The 21041-nt window shown below is 43.0% G+C and overlaps 1 protein-coding gene across 1 annotated transcript in view; it reads left to right on the top strand.

Annotated features, from left to right (window-relative positions):
• The first annotated feature begins 656 nt into the window (after positions 1-656).
• Cabcoco1 (ciliary associated calcium binding coiled-coil 1) overlaps positions 657-21041 on the top strand; it is a 99304-nt gene continuing 78919 nt past the window's right edge. The window contains exons 1-3 of the mRNA XM_021205709.1: positions 657-779; positions 8589-8677; positions 16767-16936. Of these exons, the coding sequence (XP_021061368.1) occupies positions 669-779; positions 8589-8677; positions 16767-16936 (370 nt within the window). The 5' untranslated portion in view covers positions 657-668. The remainder of the gene's footprint in view (positions 780-8588; positions 8678-16766; positions 16937-21041) is intronic.

The following is a 21041-nucleotide window of genomic DNA, read 5'->3' as shown; positions in this document are numbered from 1 at the left end:
AAGCAAAACATCCAAATATGTAGGGCCGGGCTTGTAGCTCAATGGTTATGGTGTTTGCCCAGGACTCAGGCGACGCTTGGCTCAGTCTGTGCACGCATAAAGTGGGTATGGTGCCCTTGATTGTAAGCTCTTGGGAGGCGGAGGTAAGAGGATCAGCAATTCAAGGTCATCTTCAGCCTGGGCTACCAAGGTGGTATGTGTGGAGGCTCCCAATCTAATACCTTGTTCTTTCCCGGCTTTGTTTTATAGAAATTTCAAACACTTGCGAGAGGAGACAGTATTCTAGCCCCACCTCTTCGCAATTTTAATTCACAAGTCCATCCGCCTCCCTCGGTATTTTGGAGTAAGTTGCCCCTTCCATCGCTAGCTAAATATGCACCTCTAAAATTAGAGTCAGTTTTTCCTACTGAAGACCACAATGCCACGGATCAGACTTTTAAACGTTACAAAAATTGCTTAAGATCAACCATTAAGAACCAAAGCCCTCAAATCGCTTATCATCTCCCTTTTAGAGTTAGCTTTCTGCGTCAACCCCGGAATTGCTACTGAAGTCAATTTCTCGGTTTCCAACGTAATTCGAGCAGCAGGTGGCCTCACAGGCTCCCATGAGTGGGCGGGGCCTGAGCTCCAGTTAGGAGTCACTGCCTCCCACCACGGTTGCCTTGGCGATGAAGGCCGCTTCCTCTAGAGAAAATGTGGCAGCGTCGTCCACAGGATTGACCTCCTGGGCGTTGACCACCCCTGGGGTGACGCCAGCAGACAGCACTTCTGACTCTGAGGTATGCGCCCCTTTCCGGGAAGTCCAGTACTGGGTCCTTGGTTAATACCAAGGTCACTCAAGGTCAAGGTCAGAGTTGCCTGGGACTCAACCGGTAAAGGCCTGCAAGCTGATCCTTGGGGCAGAGGTTCCCAGGACCCCTGAAGCTCGTCACAAACCCTGTGAGCTTAATCTGGAAAGTTTCAGGTTCACACAGCCTCACAGATATGCAAATCTTTAACTGGAAAAACAGAAAGTAATCTCTGATCTTAAAGGGGACCAGCCCCTTTTTGCAAGTGCCACTGATTGGGCAGATCAACAACTGTTCAAAAGGTGTTAAAGATTGCTGCTTTCTGAGTGAGTCATGGTTAGTTTCTGTTGTCACCTGGCCCTGTCCCAGGAGACAAGACCAAACACCCTGAGCTGAGAGTCTGTTCTCTGCCCCTGGCCTCATGGTTCATAGTGAATTTGTCTCTGGTACTCCAGGGACCTCTTAGGTAACACAAGGTCACCTTATGAGCCCCCCTCCTAGCATCAGCTATCAATGGGTGGGGAGCATTAACTCATCTTGACCCTAGACTTAATGCTTAAAGGTTTATTATTATTATATTTTCACTTATTTGTGGGTGGGTGGATGAAAGTTCCAGTTCCAGTGCTCAGTGTACAGGTCAGAGGACCACTTGATGGTTGTCCCTATGGGTCCCAGTGATGAAGGTCAGGTGTTCAGCTTTGGAAGAAGGCGCTGAACTCCCTGCTAAGAATTTAGCCACAAGTGCATCAGCGAAGGCATCTATTTTTTTTTTTTTTTAATGTTTAAATTTCCTCCTCGCTGAGTCTATCAAGTACTGTTTCCACGATGTTATTTTTTTCCCTTCCTTTTTTTTTAAGACTCTGAAGAGTGAATAATGAAGTGTTAATTAACACAGCTTTGTTCAGCTTCCATATTAGTCCAAACAACAACAGTCTTTGTGAAGAAGATAAGTATTCACTGCAGACTCAGCAGTCAGGAAGCACAAAGCCAATAATTTCATGCCTTCCTCTCCAACAAGCGAGCAAGCCAGTCCCCACCCCACCCCCTCCAAGTCCCCCAGTACTGCAGGCAGGCCACTAAGCCTGCAGGCTCTCCCATGAGCCTTTCTAAATAAAATTAGCATACATTAAATGCACATTTTAACATGATAAACTGGATCCTAAGCTCATTCCTCCCTTGTGATCGCTAATGTAAGTTAACATCATTTTTAAACCTGCATAGGAAACTTTCCAATTAAATTCTGTGTCATTTAAACATATACAAAATCTTCTATGACTGTATGTTTCCTTGTGCTCGTACACTAACTTACCAGTGAATGTAATGCCCTTTCTAAGAACATTTAGTGATTTGAGGCTTAATGAATCAGTATGAGAGAGAGAGAGAGAGAGAGAGAGAGAGAGAGAGAGAGAGAGAGAGAGAGAAGAGAAGAGAAGAGGAGAGGAGAGGAGAGGAGAGAGACAGAGAGAGAGAAAGAGAAAGGGAGGGTGAGAGGGAGAGAGTTTAATAAAAAAGACTGAGCTAATATCCATAACATATACAGATACATAAATATATATTTCAATATTTATTAGCTCAGTCTTTCTATTAGTAAGAGACTGAGGAAATCCAGTTGTTCCATGGGTTTACTTAGCAGTATCCGTTAACCAATAATGACAGTTAATATTCAGCAGTGCGTTCTCTATTTCCCAGACCTGTAAAACCGAGTCCAAGAACACAGCAAGATGGTCCACCATTGGGACTTCCCATCTGGCCTCTCGGGACTTTGTGGTTGGCAAGAAAACATGGCCAAAGACCCTTGTAGGCCAGTACCAGTGCTGCTGAGGAGAAAGGCCCTTGAGTCTGATTCCTTGCAGAGGTGACCCCCTTAATAGTGATCCACTTTGGGGTTTCTTTTCTGGTAAATTTCATATCGAAATGGAATTGACTCATATTGACTCAGCCAGCAGGCCATCTTGTCACCCGAGGCATGCAAGAACGAACTATTTATTTTCTGGCCAAGGCTATCAGAAATAAAACACAGGCTTCAATCACTGAGGTTCCCCCATGTGTTGTTGGTGATGGGCAACATCGAGAATAAAAATGGTTGTCCTATTCACATAGTAGGTCCTCAAGCAATTGTGTTAGCACATAGATATCACAGGCAGCCTGCCGTATGCCAGACAAGGCGGTCACCAGAAACTGTAGTCTACACTGAGATACCCTGTGCACAGGGCATGGGGCACAGAACCAGGAAAAGAGATTTTTTGTGAGGGACAATTCATGAGCTCTGCCTGCCAGCATCTGAACTATGAAGTCCAGTTTCTTCAGTAATATTGGACAAAAATACCTCCTTTTTGAAATTTGAGGTTAAACTTTCAGCCTTTATTTCCATGAATGTACAAGGTGAAAAGGGAAAAAAAAGTAACAAAAATTAAAAATAAAGGATAGCTACTATACTGTGTAAAAATAGCTTATAAATAAGTATCCAGTTCAGATCCTGCAACCTCCTGTCCAGTTAGTTCATAAATAGTATCCTCAAAATTGCTAATTATTAAAAGGAATATGGCATAGCTCACATAAGAGAGCTACAGGGTTGCTGAATGAGTCATAGCATGTTCCCAACAGGGGATGTAAACCTGGCCCCTCTGGTAAGTCACCGGGATGCAGACATTATCTTACAGGGAAAGATGCTGATGATGGTCTTAGAGATAGATCATCAGTATGTCTGGTGGGAGTCTGTAGGCAGATCTATCTACACTCTGATGGTCCTCTAGAATGTTAGGGGTGGGTCCTCCAAAACACCCTGTTGGGCTCAACTTGAGTAGCAAACCTTCAAGTTTACACATTCTCAATATCATCCTAGAAACTTCTTATGATGGAAGTATGATACTTGAATGTGGATGAACCATTGTATGACACAGGTCAACCTGGGCAGAATGTGCAATGGTAAAAAAAATAAAAAAAATATTAAAAAATAACATAATTAGACCTCAAAAGTCTGTATTAGCGCGTGGATGCAGAGACATCGCCCGGCTAGTTTCTTGCTGTGCTTCGAGCTACAAACCCCTTTAATCCCTCCCGTCCTCCCTCTGCCCCTTCTCTCAGGGGAGCCCAGCTCATTTTTCAGTCTTCTGATAGTAAAAGATTTAGGCTATAAGAGCAAGTCTTTAAGAAGTCTAACTTCTTATTCATTGGTGGAGGAGGCTCTTGCATATGCCACAGGGGACATGCAGAGGTCAGAGGGCAACACTGGGGAGTCAGTTCCTTCCTTCCGCTGTGCACACGAAGGATCAAATCCTCGTTATCAGACTTGAGCTACAAGCAACTGACCCACTGAGCCATTCACAGGCCCAGTATATATATTCAATAGTATACAATATTATTACATTTCATAAATATGATATATATTAAATAATATAATTATATGTATGCATATGCATGTATGTTAGGGGTGTGTGTGTGTGTGTGTGTGTGTGTGTGTGTGTGTGTATTTGGAATGATGGTTCTCCCTGCTGAGTTTACCAGCCTGTCTCTTCCCTGACACACAGAATAGGTAGGGGTACTGTAAGTGGACTAGCCATTGAAACAGAATACAGATTTTCTGTGTGTGTGCAAATTATGCAATTTAGATTGCTACTCTTTTCCACTGACTAGTGTCTGTATGTGAGTCTGTTTACACGAACATATGTGGAAGCGAAGAGGTCCACATAGGATGTCCTCAAGTCCCTTATCGCCTTAATTTGTGAGACAGGGCCTCTTCTTACTAGGATGTGAACCTCACCAATTCCCCAAGACCAGTGGTTCTCAAACCGTCCTAAAGCTGTGACCCTTTAAGACAGTCCTCATGTTGTCGTGACCTCCAACCATAGAGTTATATTCATGGCTACTTCCATAACTGTAATCTTGCTACTGTTACGATTCATAATGTAAACAGAGAGCATTGGGACAGAGGTCAGGACCCACAAGGTGAGAATTATTGCTTTAGGCTCTGGCAGAGGCGCGCCAGGAATCTGCCTGTGTCAGACGCTCCAGTGCTGGGATTTTTAATGTCCACTACCTAGCTTTCCAAGTGATTCCCGGGGATCTGAACTCGGGCCCTGGTGATTACCTGGCAGGTATTGAGCCCACTGAACCATCTCCCCAGACTGAGGAGACTGTCCATTCTTTATCAGCGTTACACTGTTTATATATTGAGCTTTTGCATCTAGTTTGGGAAGGCTCCTCCCACCATCTTAACTCCTTCTAAGTGTCTGTATCCCCTCCTAAGAATTTAAAAGTTATCTTGTAAAGTTCTGGGAAAATCCCACTGGAATTCAGAATTGTCTTTGCTTTACATTTGTGATGTGAGAGGAATTTATTCCTTGAATCTGAAGGAGTTTCTGCTACATATCTTTTATCAATTCTTATCCCTCAAGTTCTGACCGGGTTTCAGAATTTTGTTACAATTCTTATGCTTTTATTATACTCAGAACAAGGCACAATTCAATAACTTTGGACATTTCCATTTCTAATTAGTTTCTCAAATGGAGAAAAAAAGCCGGCTTTGTGTATTTATGTTATGTATAACCGTCTTACCCCGTTTCCTAGCCGAGCGTTAGTACAATGTCAGCCTTCTTAAGGACACTATGATGTCATCTTCAAATAAAGGCCCTTTTGTTCCTTTGTGTCTAATACTTAAGCCGAATATTTCATTTTCTTATCTCCTTACCATAATAGAGAAGAATGACTCTAATGTCGAATTACAGTAAAGTTCCTCGTCTGGATCCCGTTTCCAGCTCTTGGTTCGATAGTGCTGACTACTGTCCCCGTGTCCCACGTGATGGTGGCTGTTAGTTTTGGCAAATAAGTCTCTGGTCTGACTTTGTCTTCTTTTTCCATTTAATTTTACCAAGTGCTTTGCTTCTGAGATTAGAAGGTGCCTGGTCAGTATTTATCCACAGAATCCATGTTGAATTTGACATTAACTTGTGTTCGCTGTCACAGTTTCTGTCCGGGGGGAGGTCCATTATTGTCTTTTAATCACAGCGGGATCCACACTTGCCAAATGGATTTTTAGCTCAGATGACAGTCCAAGTTAATTACTGATTTGGATTTCTCTATTCTCTTTGTTGTTCTTTGGGATCGTCTATGTAGATGGGCAGCTTTTAAAAACTGAACTCTTAGAAGCTTAAAATTATTAAGCTAGGTTTTGATTAACCTAGGTTTTGACCAAGTGTAATACCAGATGGGCATGATGACTTTACAAAAGGTTGAATCCAGTTTGGGTCCTGTTTGATCAAATAAATTTCCTCCTCTATCCTCAATAATTTTTTTTCCATTTTCTATATTTGTTCACTTTGCTCCAATTGCAGCCCCCTCTTCTCCCAACCTCTCAACGTGTCGCACAGCCCATCCTCACTCCCTTCACTTCTAAGAAGGGGAGGTCCCCCACCCTGGGTACCAACTACCTTCTCCCCACCCCCACCCCCAGGTACCTAAGTCACTAAAGGACTAGGGGCATCCTCTCCCACTGAGGCCAACAAGGCAGCCCAGTTAGGGGAACAGGATCCTCAGGCAGGCAAACAGGCTCAGGGTCAGCCCTCCACCTCCTGTTGTTAGGGAACTCGAATAAAGACCAAGATGCACATCTGCTACCTACGTGCACGGGGCCTAGGTCCAGCCCATGTATGTTCTTTGGTTGGTGGTTCAGTCTCTGGGAGCCCTCAAGTGTCCCCACTAAGTTTTGACAATTTACATTTTCCTAGAAAATCTCCCACCTCCTTATATTTTTCTAATGCTTTGCCACCTGCTGTGGCAGACATTCACTTTCTTTATTATTTAATCATACCAGAGAGTTGCCTTTTTACCTATATTTTTAAATAGCTATTTTTTTTGTCTTTCTTTCCTTTAGTTAGTTATGTCATTTTACACATAACTGGCTCCCTGGCCCTGTGGGAAGGTCACGATGAGGAGAGCGAGGCTCCACCAAGCTCAGCATCTAAGAAGGTACCAGCCAGTACCTTAGTGATGCAGACAGCTGATGCTTCAGTGGACCACACTATAAAATCCAAGTGGGTGCAGGAGATGCTGGAATGGATCAAATGTTAAAATTAAGACAGCAACAATATTCCTGACTTTTCTTTTGCCTAAGACTCCGTCATGGTTTAACACATCACTGCTCCGCAGTTCAACATCTGGCGTTTGTCAACAAGCTCATGTTCCTTCTGACTGGGAAAGCCCTCTTTCCTCATGCGATGGACCTGTTGTCTTTCCTCTAATGAGGCTCTTTAGAGACTTTCCTATATGAAACACCATCAACAATAGGTGTGCAGTTACAAATGTGGGGTGTTTAGGTGACACCAAGGAGAAATCGGGCTCAAGGTTATCTGGTAACTAATCGGAGGCTTAACATTTTGACTTTGGAAGGGATGCTAAGATCTAGCAGGTGGAAGATGTGAGTCAACCATGCGGCAAAGCCACGGAGCTTCAAAGCTGGAGACACAGTGGCGCAGAGAGCCAGAGACGGGTGGGCAAGTTTAGCCTGTTTATGAATCGCTGTTGTGTCTTCCGGCTGGACAGATCGGAATGTATGCACTGAAAGACCAAAGGTTTTCAATCACTTAATACTCTTTCTAGAGCAAGGTAGCATAGAAAATCTAAATAATATATATTATGTTATTAATAATATATATTATTAACATAATATATATATATTATATATATATATGTGTGTGTGTGTGTGTAAATGTATATATAATGGAATACATGTGTATATGTGTGCACATATGTGCATATATTTATATTCATATATACAAAATATGTATGAAAGGAGGAGGGGAGGAGGCCTCATTTAAAGTAGGACCAGAAATAAAAGCATTCGTTTAAATGCTGCTATTACTAACACTAAAACTAATAAGAGGCAAACTCTGCTAAAAGATGATTGTCTTAAACCCACACATTTTTAGTAAGAACAGTGGCTCTGGTATCAGGTATCATTGCTCCAGCTCTGACTTTCAAAGGGTTGATACAACTAGATTCACTTTATACCTATATAACTTTATATCTACATAAAACCTTATATAGCTCTCTCTATGCGACCCAAATTTTTTCTACCCTGAATTTTTCTCCCCAAGTAACTAGATCTGTATGTCTGTGTCTTTCATTTTCTGCCACTCCCACTCTGTCTCACTGTGGCCATCCCATGGGTTCTCAAACATAGAAAATGATTTTTTAAATTTCTGTGCACAGGGTCCTGGTTATGCTGGTCCTGAAGGGTCGATCGCCGACCCCCTTTCTGTGAAGTTCAGCCATGCTCCTGTCCTCGTCTTTGCTAAGAGGCTGAATGCCCCACTTAGTACAGCTCATGTCTCGTGTTCATTTTTCTTTGAAATATTCCTTCCAGCTGTTTGAGAATTGAATCCATGCACACAATGTGTTCTGATGAACCTGACCTGGACCCCTGTCCCTACCATGCTTGGCTCAGGTTTTGTTCAACTATGGTCCCTTTTCCTGACTCAACATTGAACTCCTTGGAGTGAGCAAGCCCCCCTCTTGAGCCTGCAGTTCAACCAGGAATATGTAGAAGTTAGACACCTAATATGTAGCAATAGACAGTCAGTGTTTGCTGGATTGTGAAGCAGCCCTCAGTTCTGCATATACCTGAGGATAGGCTGTCTTGCCCTCTAACCATGTGACTTTTCAGAGGTGAGCCACTATCACATAACAACAGAAAAGAAAAATAACAAAGGTTTTCATATCACTGGGGTCAGTACTCGCAAAACATATGATTCAGATAACTCGTTCTTCCTTGACTTGCTTTAATAGAAAAATTTTGAATTCCAGGAGAATGAAAGGATTCTGTCTCCAGATATACTCTCCTCTGACCAGATCATTGACCTGCTGGGAGAAGAGAACGTAAATGGAATTCAAGAGTAAGTTACTCCAGAGTCTCCGTTAAGTAGAGACCAGTTCTAGGCTTCGTTGCTAAGTGACCACGGTGCATTGGTTAGACATATTAAGCTTTTAATTTAAACTATGTGCTATTACGGTCTGTACTAGAATATGTCAAGTCTTAGGCACACACCAACTCCCACACCCACACCCACACCCACATCCACACACAAATCCAAGAGTAATTGACTTTGTCTAGCTCAGGAGACTTTGCTGGTGATTAACATGCATTGGAAACCTATTTGTTAATATTGACCAAGAGCCACCTGTATCCACCCTCTTCTCTTGCATGCAAGAAATTATCAATATGTCCAATAATCTACAGGGCATCCCTTTCTAACATTAACTACATAATAGAGTAAATATGCCACGAGCATTAATAGTTAAGTAGGTTATTGTCTAAGTTTGGGTTACTGTTGCTGTGGGAGCTTACACTTCAACGTCACTGTTCATCGTTCAAGGAAGTCAGGACGGAAATGTAATCAGGTCTCAAACCTGGAGGTGAGAGCTGACTCAGCATCCTTGGAAGGGTGCTGCTTACTGGCTTGCTCCTCATGGCTTGCTCAGCCTTCTTTCTTATAGAACTCAGGACCACCAGCCTAGGGGTGGCCCCGCCCACTCTGGGCTTGGTCCTCCTCCATTAATCAGTAATTAAGAATATTTCCTTTTGGCTTAACTGCAGCCTGATCTTATGGAGGCATTTTCTACATTGAGGTCCCCTCCTCTCAGATGGCTCCAGCTTGTGTCAAGTTGACATAAAACTAGCCAGCACAGTTATGATTTTGAAAATTCTGCACACTAGCAGTTTACCAATATTTATCAAAAAAAAACCGATGCTATACTCTAGACTCTTACAGCATGTATTGTTTTATGTATAGGTAAGATGGAATTTGTCACAGTAGTTCTAATGCTGCACTCTCTTGGGTATACAGTACTAGGATATATCATTTGTTTAGAATATTAGCCAGATATAGCAATCAACATGATTTCCTTAAAGATGTCTGTTAGCAACTCAAAAAGTGTCTCATTGGCAGAGAGCATGTAATGGTCTTATAGAGGTGCCGTGTTCCATTCCCTGTACCCACAATGGGAAGTTCGCAACTAACTGCCTAGAATTCTAGCTCCAGAGAACACAAAACTCTTTCTGGCCCCATGTGGGCACCTGACTCATTTTCACATAACCCTCCAGACAGACGGATAAACACACAAATAGTTTAAAGAAGGCATTTTAGTCATCCTCCATTGAAAAAAAAAATAGTCATCCCATCTTCAAGTGGAAACGCCCTTGGCTATGGAAAGTGACCCTGGTGACTGGAGAGCCTGTGCCCGAATCCTGGTCTTCACAAGCCAATACGCAGGACACAAGCAAGGTGTCACAGATCATAATGAACACATAGAAAAGGACTCTATCAGTGATGACCACAGTCAGACTTTACAAATGCTGTGGCACTGAAGCGATTTCCTCCTGAGAAGGAGCTGTGACATCCATCCCCGAGGGCAGGGGAATCTGAGAAGAGAAAGCTCATCAAGAGAAGCAAGTAACACTGACAGATTTTACCCTAGATGCACTTCACCTCCAACACTTGCAGACTTGCAGACTCTCCTGGGAAGGGATAGCAGTGACTGGACCCCACTGTCTGCTGTCTGCAGCTTCCTGAGAGTTGGTCAAAAAACTAAAATTCTCACCAGTTTTAAGTGATTTCTTGTAATACTTTTACCATTTTTGCCAAAATAAATATTTACTGGGAATTCTGATTCTTAGGTTAGGGATTGTTAAAACACACACACAAGCACACACACACCATACACCACACACCACTGGTCACAGATGGATCTTGGTGCCTGAGCTTGAACCCTGACCTACACAGAGGAAGGAAAAAAAATCAACTTCAGTAAGTTGTTCTCTGCTCCACACTTGTGCACACACACACACACACACACACACACACAAAACCCATACACACACAGCTAACAAATAAATACAAAACAATTTGAAAAATTGATTTCAAGTAATTACTCACAGTATTAATAACAAACATTGCGATTTTATGTGCAATGTTTATCCCACTTGAAGGCCACGATATGAAAGCGGTCTTTGTCATACACAGCAATACTCAATACTAAGTGAGAATAAATCAGGGCAAGTGACAGATATTTAATCCAGCATCCAATTTACTAGTAATGAATAGTAAGTAAAATGTCAGCATTAAAAATACCAAACATCTATTATTTAATAGTAACTAATATTAAATAAAATGTTAGATTTTTTTTAGAATCGTGTGTTTTCACCACATTGTAACTTATGCTGTGATTATGGATCCTACATTACAGAACACATGTTTTTTTCAGCTATTGAATGTGCTTTGTTGTTACATATCCGAATTCAGAAAACACTTTTGAGCATCAGGGGTGTATACAAGGAGCGAAGCACAGGAAACAGCCGGTGTCACAGCCGTCGGTGAAGGACAGGACAAAGCAGCTCGTTCAGGGACAGAAGCATAGGCTCACCAGGTCACAGGCAGCCTGGATCTCAAGCACTCCAGAACACTCCAGAACACTCCAGAACAGCCCCGGCCGCCTGGCCATATACCCAAAGACACAAAACACAACATAAACCTTAGCCATCTAGGAATGTGTACAATGGCTGTGTCAGAAGCAGGTTTGACATTGCCAGTGACCCGAACACAGAGAGCACACAAAGGGATGTCAAATTTTAGGACTGTGCTATCTTGGGAGCCATTTTTTTAAATTTTCTCATGTTTTTAAATATAATTCCTGTAACAATAATCTACATGTGCTTGCAATCATTTTCAATTTAAAACAGCATTATTGTAAGTGATAGTTATATATTTTTCAAAAAGACAGTAGTATAATTTAATTATCCTCTCCCGGGTGACCAAAATAGTCCAAGATTATGCAGTTTGAAAAGCTATAAACCTACTTAAATAAATTACAACAAATCACCATATTTCCCTACATTTCACAATTATGAGTTTTGTTCTCTATACCAACAGGCAACCCAAGAGACATGAGGGATTATTCAAAATACATTTTGAAATAGACTTCATATGGCTGGTGTTCTTCTCATGACTTCTAACTGCTATCAATATCTTATTTATATGTAATTCAGCAATACTTACAAATCTACTCCAAAGTTTCATTAAAACACACACATGCACACACACACACACACACATACACACACACAACAAAAACCAGAGATATAGACAAACTAGCTCGGCAGTTAAATGCACCAGCTGCTCTTACAGAGGTCCCTAGTTTGATTCCCAGCACCCACATGGTATAACAACCATCTGTAAGTCCGGTTCCAGGGAGTAGGGATCAAATGTCATCCTCTGTCCTCCTTGGGTACCACACATACAAGTGGCACCCCGACAAACATGCAAGCTGCCAAACACCCACACCCATAAAATTAAAAAGAATTTTAAAAATCCTTTGAAATGATAGAGGCTAGTTATAAAGAGTCTTTATAAACACAGAAGGAACACCGAACCTTGGTTTTGTCTGACTGTGTCTTTGGAAACCCAGTCTTATTCCCTTACTCAGGCTGACCTCAAGCTCCGGGGAACACCCCTGCCTCTGCTTCTCAAGTGCTGCGCTTTGAGTTATGACACCACCACACCAGGTCTACCAAGAAGCCCTTGAGGTTACTACAGCCAGACTGCTCTGAACTGCTTAAGTGGTCTGCAGAGCTTGCTTCCATGGTGATGCACTTCAGAAGAGAAAGGTGTTCCAAGTTCCAGAGCACGAAGGAATGACAGAGTAGTTTTGCTGACACTCTCAATGCGGCAAAGCAGATGGCTGCATCGCCCCTGGCCACATCACATCACGGTCCCACTGAGCTCCTTCCCCTTCCTGAGCACGAGCCCACCCTGACTGTGGCTCTCCCTCCGTCCTGGCTCTCTGACTCCATCCTCCCTTATGACCAAACTGGCCAGTGGACTGCAGAGGACCTGCGTTCCAGCTGTGTCTGGAGCTTGCTCTGCATGACTCCCTGTACCTCCTCTTTTGGAGTGAAATGACTTGTGGAAGAATAAAACAGTCAACACTAAGCCCTGAGAATCAACCAGGGGCAGGATTACACTGGCACTAGGAAATGGGAGGGAGGGAGGGAGGGAGGGATAGTGTGGGACAAAGCTGGGTTGGAAGGAAGTGAGAAAGTAACCACCCAAATAAACTTAGAAATGTCATCGTTGAGTTCATTCAAACACACGCACTGAAAAAAAAATAGAACCAGAAAGCAAGGACCACGTCCAGGTATTCAGGTCAAATATTAACCTAGGAATACACAGAATGCAGACAGCAGATGAAGAGAACATGGGGGGGGGGGACGCAGAAGTGAGAAGAAACATTAACCAAAAGTCATGACTAAAGACTGAATGGATTCCACAAGGCAGGAGATTAAAGAGCCGGTAAGATATGCACATAAAGGAGCCATTGGAGCTAAAAGACTTTCAGAATAGAGAAGGAAGCTAACGTGGAATCTGCCTTGCCGAAAACAAAGTCAGTGGCAAGATAAATGTAGGGAAACTCACAGCAACGAATGTGCCTTAATGCGAGGGGGAGGATATTGGGTTACACACAACACTAGGAACAAGAAGAGAATTAGACTTCAATTTCCTGTTTCAGCAGGATGAAACTTAAGACATCTCTTTATGTCCAGGATAAAATAACCAAGGAAGGACCATGAACAGGCAGGCCTCGTGCAGTTCCCTGTCAGGGATGGACAGCAGCTATCTGGGGGAACCGACACATCATCAGAACCTGGTTTGCAGAAAGAAGAGGATTTCAGAACCAAATTCTAGCAGAGACTGTTCAGGATGTTTTTATATAAAGAACTCAAAAACTAGGGTGCATCCTGTGGTTTAATTGAAGAATCGACCTATTGCCTCAGGCAAGCTTAATCAATTCATTATGCATCTAACATAACAAAATCAGGCAAGATTAATCAATTCATTGATGCATCTCACATAACAATAATAAGAAAAGTGCCGAAGAGAAATTGTCATCTAAAATAAAATAGAATAAACCCCTGTCAGTAAGCACAAGACTCATTTGAAATTAAAATAAAGGCAAACAGGATAATTATAAACTAGAACAACTATTCTAGAACATTTTGATAAAAATAAGTACGTGCGTGAGGGGGAGATAACCCAATTTCTTCCTTTCACGAAAGTAAAACTGAATTTCAGAAAGCTTTGTAAACACTGTATCCAAAAATATGAAGAAGGGTCAATAGTCTTTATTACACACACACACACACACACACACACACAAACACACACACACACACAACGCTCTTAGAAAATCATTTGTAGAAGCAACCAGGAGGGGCGGAGGAGATGCTCAGAGTACCCAGTGTTCACCCTGCACTGGGATAAGGGGCCCCAGCCACCACGTTAAATCAGGGCAGTCATGGGGACCGCCTGTATTCCCAGTACTTGGAGGCAGACAGCAGATCCCAGGGCAAGCTAGCAAATTGTCCTGTGACCCCCACTTGAGTGCATATACATATACATGTTAAACATTATTAAATGGATGCATATACATAAAGACTGCGTGCATGTACACACATAAATGGGCATAAGCATAGGCCTATATTATATATAATGTCCCCATCAAACTCAGTTTTTAAGTTGAGTTGTCTTCTAACTTTCCTGACATGGAAGCTTTTGAGAAGGACTACAAGATGGTTGCCAGTAACAATCAAAGCTGCTTATCAGTTCCTTTTTGATTGCTGAACAATGAAAGAAAGGCTACCCCGCCCTTGTGAATTAGTAAAATAGTCAGATACCTACAGCAAAGCCGCCTCCCAGTTGCTTAACATCACCAGACTTCATGTAGGGCTTGTGGTTTCCCAGACAGGGCTGCACCTGTGTGTAATGCGTGTAATGTGTGATCAGTTAAAAAACACTTCTGCGTGATTGCTCAGGGTTCAGTCAGCTGAGGCTGCTATTCCCTCCCTTCTCCTTCAAGGTTTCCTTATGTCCTCTGGTGTCTTTCTTTCTTCAATTGTCCTAGATAACTCAGAGTATCAACACTTGAGAAGGGCGTTGATCTGTTACACACGTTTAGAAAACACTTCTGAACTTGTTTCAATTATCATGCTTTAAATATGGTGAAGGACAGAGGCTTCCTCTTTTAAAAATGGTAGGGTGAGTTTGCCCCAGGTACCATCACTCAGCTCGTCCCAAGAAACCACATGCAAGCAACAAGGAAAACCAATTAAGCTGAAGGCCCTAGCCTTGAGCTTTGGAGGTGATGCCCCACCGTTATCCCAGATCGTCTGGACCTGATGGGAATGGTCTGAGGGAGATGCACACAGCCACAGGTCTTAGCAGGAAGGAAAGACACAGGGCATTTCCTGGAGGGAGAAAAAACCCTAGATGCCATGCCAGGAAGCCCCACTGGCCATGTAAGACAGGGGTGTGCAGAACTGGAGTACACATATCTGTTTATACTGCAGTAAGATGAACCATGTTTTTCTTCTACCTCAGTAACCAAAACAGCAATAAGTGTTCAAAGAATTGACAGAAAGTGACTCCACATAGGAAATGCCTGTGAGTTTGTTATCAGAACACAGGAAGTACCGAGTAGTTTGTATCACGACACAGGAAGCAGCTAATAGTTTGTACCATAGCCAGGTCTCCACATTCACTTCATTTCATTACAAGCAGATGTCCACAGACATCAACTAAGTTCACTCCAAGATAGCTAAGTCATGAGGAATACCCGTGCAGAGACGGCGCATCCACATCATACAGACAGAGAAGGGATAGGACGAGGGCCCCACCAGAAAGACGTGACCAGGAACACACAGAAAATACAGGCAAGTGTTGTGCCATGAGTTTTTCAAACCGCAACAAGAACATAAAACAGACTAACAAAAGCTGGAGGAAGAGGTCGTGAAGAAGAAAAGATTGTAAATATCAGAAAGAAAAATGTAGAAAAAGAAGGGTCTAACGGCAGCTCAGAGAAGAAGGAATAAGAAATAGACTTAAAGAAAGGAAGTATGTTAGAGACTGAATCTGTTGCCTGTCTGTGGATCCTGCTCATTCCCCTCACTGGGTGGACTTGTTTGGCCACTGTGGGAGAGGATGCGCCTAGGCCTAGACCTGCAGTGACTATGTTCAGGAGATTGGGTAGTGTGTGTGTGTGTGTGTGTGTGTGTGTGTGTGTGTGTGTGTGTGTGTGGAGGGGTGATACCCAGAGGGGGCCTCCCCATTCTCAGAGGAGAAAGAGAGGGAGGGACTGGGAGGATCTGCATGAGGAAGTAGAGGAGGAGATGATATTGGAATGTAAAGGAAATAAATAAATTAAAATAAAAATATTAGTTCAGAGAAAACACATACACATGCGCACAACTTGTTTTTTTGTTTTTTGTTTTTTTATAAAAAGAAAAGGGCAGAATACTTAGCAGTCTGCTTTCAGAAATGGAACAAACTTAGTCAGTAGATTGATTTCTAGGGAGACCCTGGCTGGAGATGTGGCTGGGTTGGTAGGGAAAGTATCTGGGGGGGGGGTGCGGGCTCCTCTGAGCCCCACCTGTCAGGGCTATCTCTAATCCCAGTCATAGCAAGTGGACTGGGGCTGGGGCACCAGGAGCACAATGTCAGCGGCATGCCAGCCTGCATGGAATGTTGAATTTCAGGCAGAAAAAGTACTAGGTATTAAAGGTAAAAGAGGTGGAGACAAGCCAGGTGTGGTGGCGCACGCCTTTAATCCCAGCACTCGGGAGGCAGAGGCAGGCGGATTTCTGAGTTCGAGGCCAGCCTGGTCTACAAAGTGAGTTCCAGGACAGCCAGGGCTATACAGAGAAACCCTGTCTCAAAAAAACCCAAAAAAACAAAAAAACAAAACAAAAAAAAAAAAGAAGTGGAGACAGGGAGAAAGGAGAGAGAGGGGAACAGAAGGGGTGATGTGACTGAATACTTTAAGATGAGAAGTGCTTGAGAACTTTCAATCAAATACTTGCTTTCAAAACTTCCGGAAACTGTTCACTATTCAATCTCATTTTAATATCTGCATTTTTCTTCTTTGTCATTACAGAAAACTGGGAGTGTTTATGAACTTTAAAAATCTCCAGACTTGCCTACGCGACGCCATCCTCTTGGACTACTATGTTTCTGGCTTCTGTTGGGCCAAGGAAATGAACTTTTCTGTCGAGCAGTATTCCAAGTTTATGACTTTGCTGGACATGCTACTACATAATCTTCAAAGTGAGTGTGATCCCTCGCTGTTGTTTTAGGGGGAGGGAATGTAGCTTGTGTAAATTAACAGTCAAAAGCCAAGACTCTTGCTTCATTGTGATTCCTTTAATAAGGACTTCGGCCTTGTTTCCTAGTTACAACTGGGGCAGCTCATTTCTCATTGAATAGTAAATCCTCCAGGAGTTCTTAGTGAGGCTAAGGTTCTCTCTGTTGATTCGCCAAGGATATTCTAATTAGCATTCCCCGAACCACAGAAATCTGAGGATACGCTGATATTTCGGCCAAGTTCTGTATATCCGGAACTATTTTGAAATCCAAATAATTCAATATGTCTTTAAAGTGGAATACTATGTAGTTAGAAAAAGGAAAAAATAAGGACAATTTCTGCATGCTGTGGGCATATTACTGGAGTAAAAGATCAGGAAGCACTATGCACTTTTGTTTATACAAGAATAAAAATCTGAAAGCATTTTTATTTATATGCATTCAGGAAGGCAGAAGGAATACAGAAACAAAAAAATCAGAATTGTCTGTGAAGCCAGGAGGCATGAAGGCTAGTACTTGGGAACAGAGAGGCGGGGACATGAAAGTCTGAGACAAACCTAACATGCAGCAAGAATGGGTTTTAGAAATAAAAATAAAAATAAAAAAAATCTTCTGGGGTTATGTGGGAAATGCAGTGGGGGCAACAGGGCTGCAGGAAGCCTTTTTCATGCCAGATCTGCACATAAAGCAAACCTTGACCAAGTCACTCATACAGAAATTAAAGTGTCAAAGGACATTTGATGTGGCTGTCCCAAGCTTTGCACCTTCTTAAGAGAGCAGGAGGTGAGCATGTTTTCCCTCAAGAGCTTCGCAATCCTAATGTGAGCAAGTATTTCCGTTTTACACCATCCGTCCCACCTTCCCCTCGGCCTCCAGATGGCCTCTAGGTGGGCTTCACATGGTCGGTATCAGTTCAAACCTGGACTTCTGACCCTCTAAGAGGTTTTGTCTGGCTAAGGCTTGAGAGAGTAAAAATATAAATGTCAAATGAGGGGAAAGCAAACATTCATTTTTCCCCCCCTCTGGTAAGAAAATATCTTCTCAAACCCTTTGATATAATTAGACTGTGAACAAAACATACAGCTTCAGTTGGTTTCAAGGAGGTGAAATGTTTTACAGTTAAACCAGGGCATCATGGGGTCCTGCATGCAAACTCATCAGGCCCCACTCCAGCCAGGGAGCAAGGCCCTGCTTCATGGTTGTAGAGTGGCCCTGCCCACATAAGACCCACTTTGGAAGAGCCATGGTTCTGACTTGATCCTTGTCCTAAGCCTGTGTTACATGCTTATAAGCCAGCCCACCCCAAATCTAAATGGGTCATCTCAAAGATATAAAGGCCAGTACTGAGACATATCTTAAGACCATGCTCTGTGGGTTATACCCACTGAAGGCAGAAAATATTTCTGGAAAAAAAAAAGATCACGTCTGTTCACCAGGCTCAGACTTCATCCTTATCAGCATTTCTTGAACAATAGATGAAAACAAATCATTCATATGCTATTATTCAGAGAGGGAAGAGTCAGGGTCAGAGTCAACTCCTGAAAGTGACATGAGGTCATCTTCAGCAAACAAGAGTCTGTCTCTTTGATGCCACATCAGACATACAGGCATAACTCAGAAACCTAGAGCAAGTGGCAAAGATAAGTTAGAACCTGGCCCGAATGCTAAACAAAGGAGCATGTGATGGACGGGAGATGCTTCACGCCAGGAAGAGCGCATATGGAGTGGACCAGAAATGGATACATGAAAGGAAAGGTACACATACAAAGGGCTAGACATGGATACACACAGCACATGGCACATAGGTAAAGGGCCAGACATGGGTACGTGCTAAGAAGAACACATATGTCAAAGGCCAGAAAGCACCACATGCCATGAACGACATATGTGAAATAAGCTTGAAGCCGGTTTGCAGTAGAAATACCACATGCCCAACGGATGGAAACGTGGAACCCCTTGGAAACAGCACATTCAGAGAAGGATACAAATGGGTGTACACGCTGAAGTGGTACCGGCAGCATCAACTCGAAATCGCTCCCAAGTAGACCAGCCGTCCAAGGGTTTCCAGTGCACTTCCTGTGTTTCTCCCACAGCAGCACGGTTATCTTCATCTTGGATGCAGGAGTTTAAAGCTAGCCAATGTCCCTTTACCTGATCCCACCCCAAGCTGTTTTACTGTTAGAAATCTAGTCTCCTTACTTACCCAGGTCTCCCAGAATGCATTTGGTTTAGTCCCTCTCGATCTGGTCACTCCCCTGTGGGACTTGAATCAGATCCATGAATGGGTAACACTTGTAACTTTCAAAGCAATCTACTTTGAGAGAGGCCAGAGGCACCGCAGTCTAAAGGGTCAGTCATTTGCTAAGCCAAGCAACAGCCCTTACCACCAGATGCATTCCGTGCTTGATAACTACAATTCCATCCAGAATGCAAATCAATAATCTTAAGTCTCCTCTTCCTCAGCATCCTGAATTAGTGAGTTGGATTTTCTACTTATGATGTCCTGCTCCCATCCCATCTCAACCATATCCATCCTTCCTTCCTAAATCTCTTCCCACTTTGGGGTTTTTAGGGTTTATTGTGAGTAGAGAAATGTACAGTTGGACTGTGTTTTACCCAATAGAGTAAGCAAAAGCCCCTGCCTGGTTCCGTAGGTCTACATGGCTCACGTGCTAATCATGAGCTGTAGGAGGGGGTGACTTCAGAAGGATTACCCCTAGTTGTTTCTGGGTCACTGTGTTTCCAGGCCCACCTCCACACCCCCAGCACCAGGTATATTTATTGTGGTGCTCAGTGGGGTTAAATTACTTTACATTTCTTTCTAACTGCTATAGATAGAAGAAAAGTTGAACTAAATAAATTGTAAGCTAGTGTTTGCCTGTCATGTCCTTCTAAAAATCATATCAGTGATTTTTGATATCTAGCACATGTTGAATGTGCGTTCCAGAGAAAGGGGGCAGGGAGGGTAGGTGCCTGACTCAGCTACTCTAGACATGGCTGAAGCAACTCTCAGTATATATTCTCACAATTCATCTCTAGCTCCAACTTTGTCCTCCAGCACTCCGTTCTAGTGTAGGACGGAGGGTGTTTCTCAATGGTTTCCTAAGAGATCTTCAACTCTGAGCTGCAGTCTCCTCAGGCACCTCAGCCTGGCACCACAGCTGAGAGTCACCTCTCCTGACACTCAGCTGGTACACATTTTCCCAAGACCTTTCAACCCTGCCTCTGGCTGCCTCTGGGGTCCAGGAATTGCCTCATAAACTACACAAACCCTGATCTCAGTCAGTCAGGGATAGTTTGCTGAACATACACCTCAGGACTGGTGGACCAGGGCCATGGTCCAGATTTGGGAACTGAACCATGACCCTGAGTTAAGATCTTACAGAGTTTTTAAGCCCAAAATCCACAAACATCTGTGCCAAGTTATTTTACCAATTAGGATTTAGGGATAGGGGATTTCCTTAGGAACATGTCTTTGTTGTACATTTATCTTGTATCCATTGGTTTGGGTATTCAACTATGGCAGGGGACTTGCCTTGTCTAATATTCATGTCTTCACTTGTATGCCAGGATGGGACTTGTGTAACATCCATGTCTTAACTTGCCAACCAGGATGTCAGTTACCCACGTAGGATGTCACTTCCCAGGGAGCTTTTGGGAACTTAAACTCTACTTAACCACTATTTAAAATAGAATTTTTATTTTAAAAAGCTTCTTATATTGGTTCAGATCACGCTTATGCTGGGGTCTATTCTAGGGGCAGCTTATACCATAAAAGCTTATCCACAGGTGCAGGAAGTGCTGTTGGGTGGTTGGTTCGGGTCCAAGCTTATTGGAGTAACTATACAAAACAGTTCTACTGACTTCTATCATGGCTGGTTCAGATCCACAGAACAGAACAGTTACATCATCAATCCTGGCATTTGAAAGTTTTCTAATAACAGCAGAAACATATGAGAACATTTCCTTATAATGGCTGACCAGGTGACAGACACTGAGGCCTTAACACTTTACCAGGCCTTAGCATTCCATCTAGGCCTAGTGTTTAACCTAGGCCTTAACAGTGTGT

This window comes from Mus pahari, chromosome 9 (assembly GCF_900095145.1).
Source record: "Mus pahari chromosome 9, PAHARI_EIJ_v1.1, whole genome shotgun sequence".
In the NCBI taxonomy this organism is placed as follows: domain Eukaryota; kingdom Metazoa; phylum Chordata; class Mammalia; order Rodentia; family Muridae; genus Mus; species Mus pahari.
The sequence above is the reverse complement of the archived record's forward strand: the minus strand, read 5'-3'. Positions and strand labels throughout refer to the sequence as shown.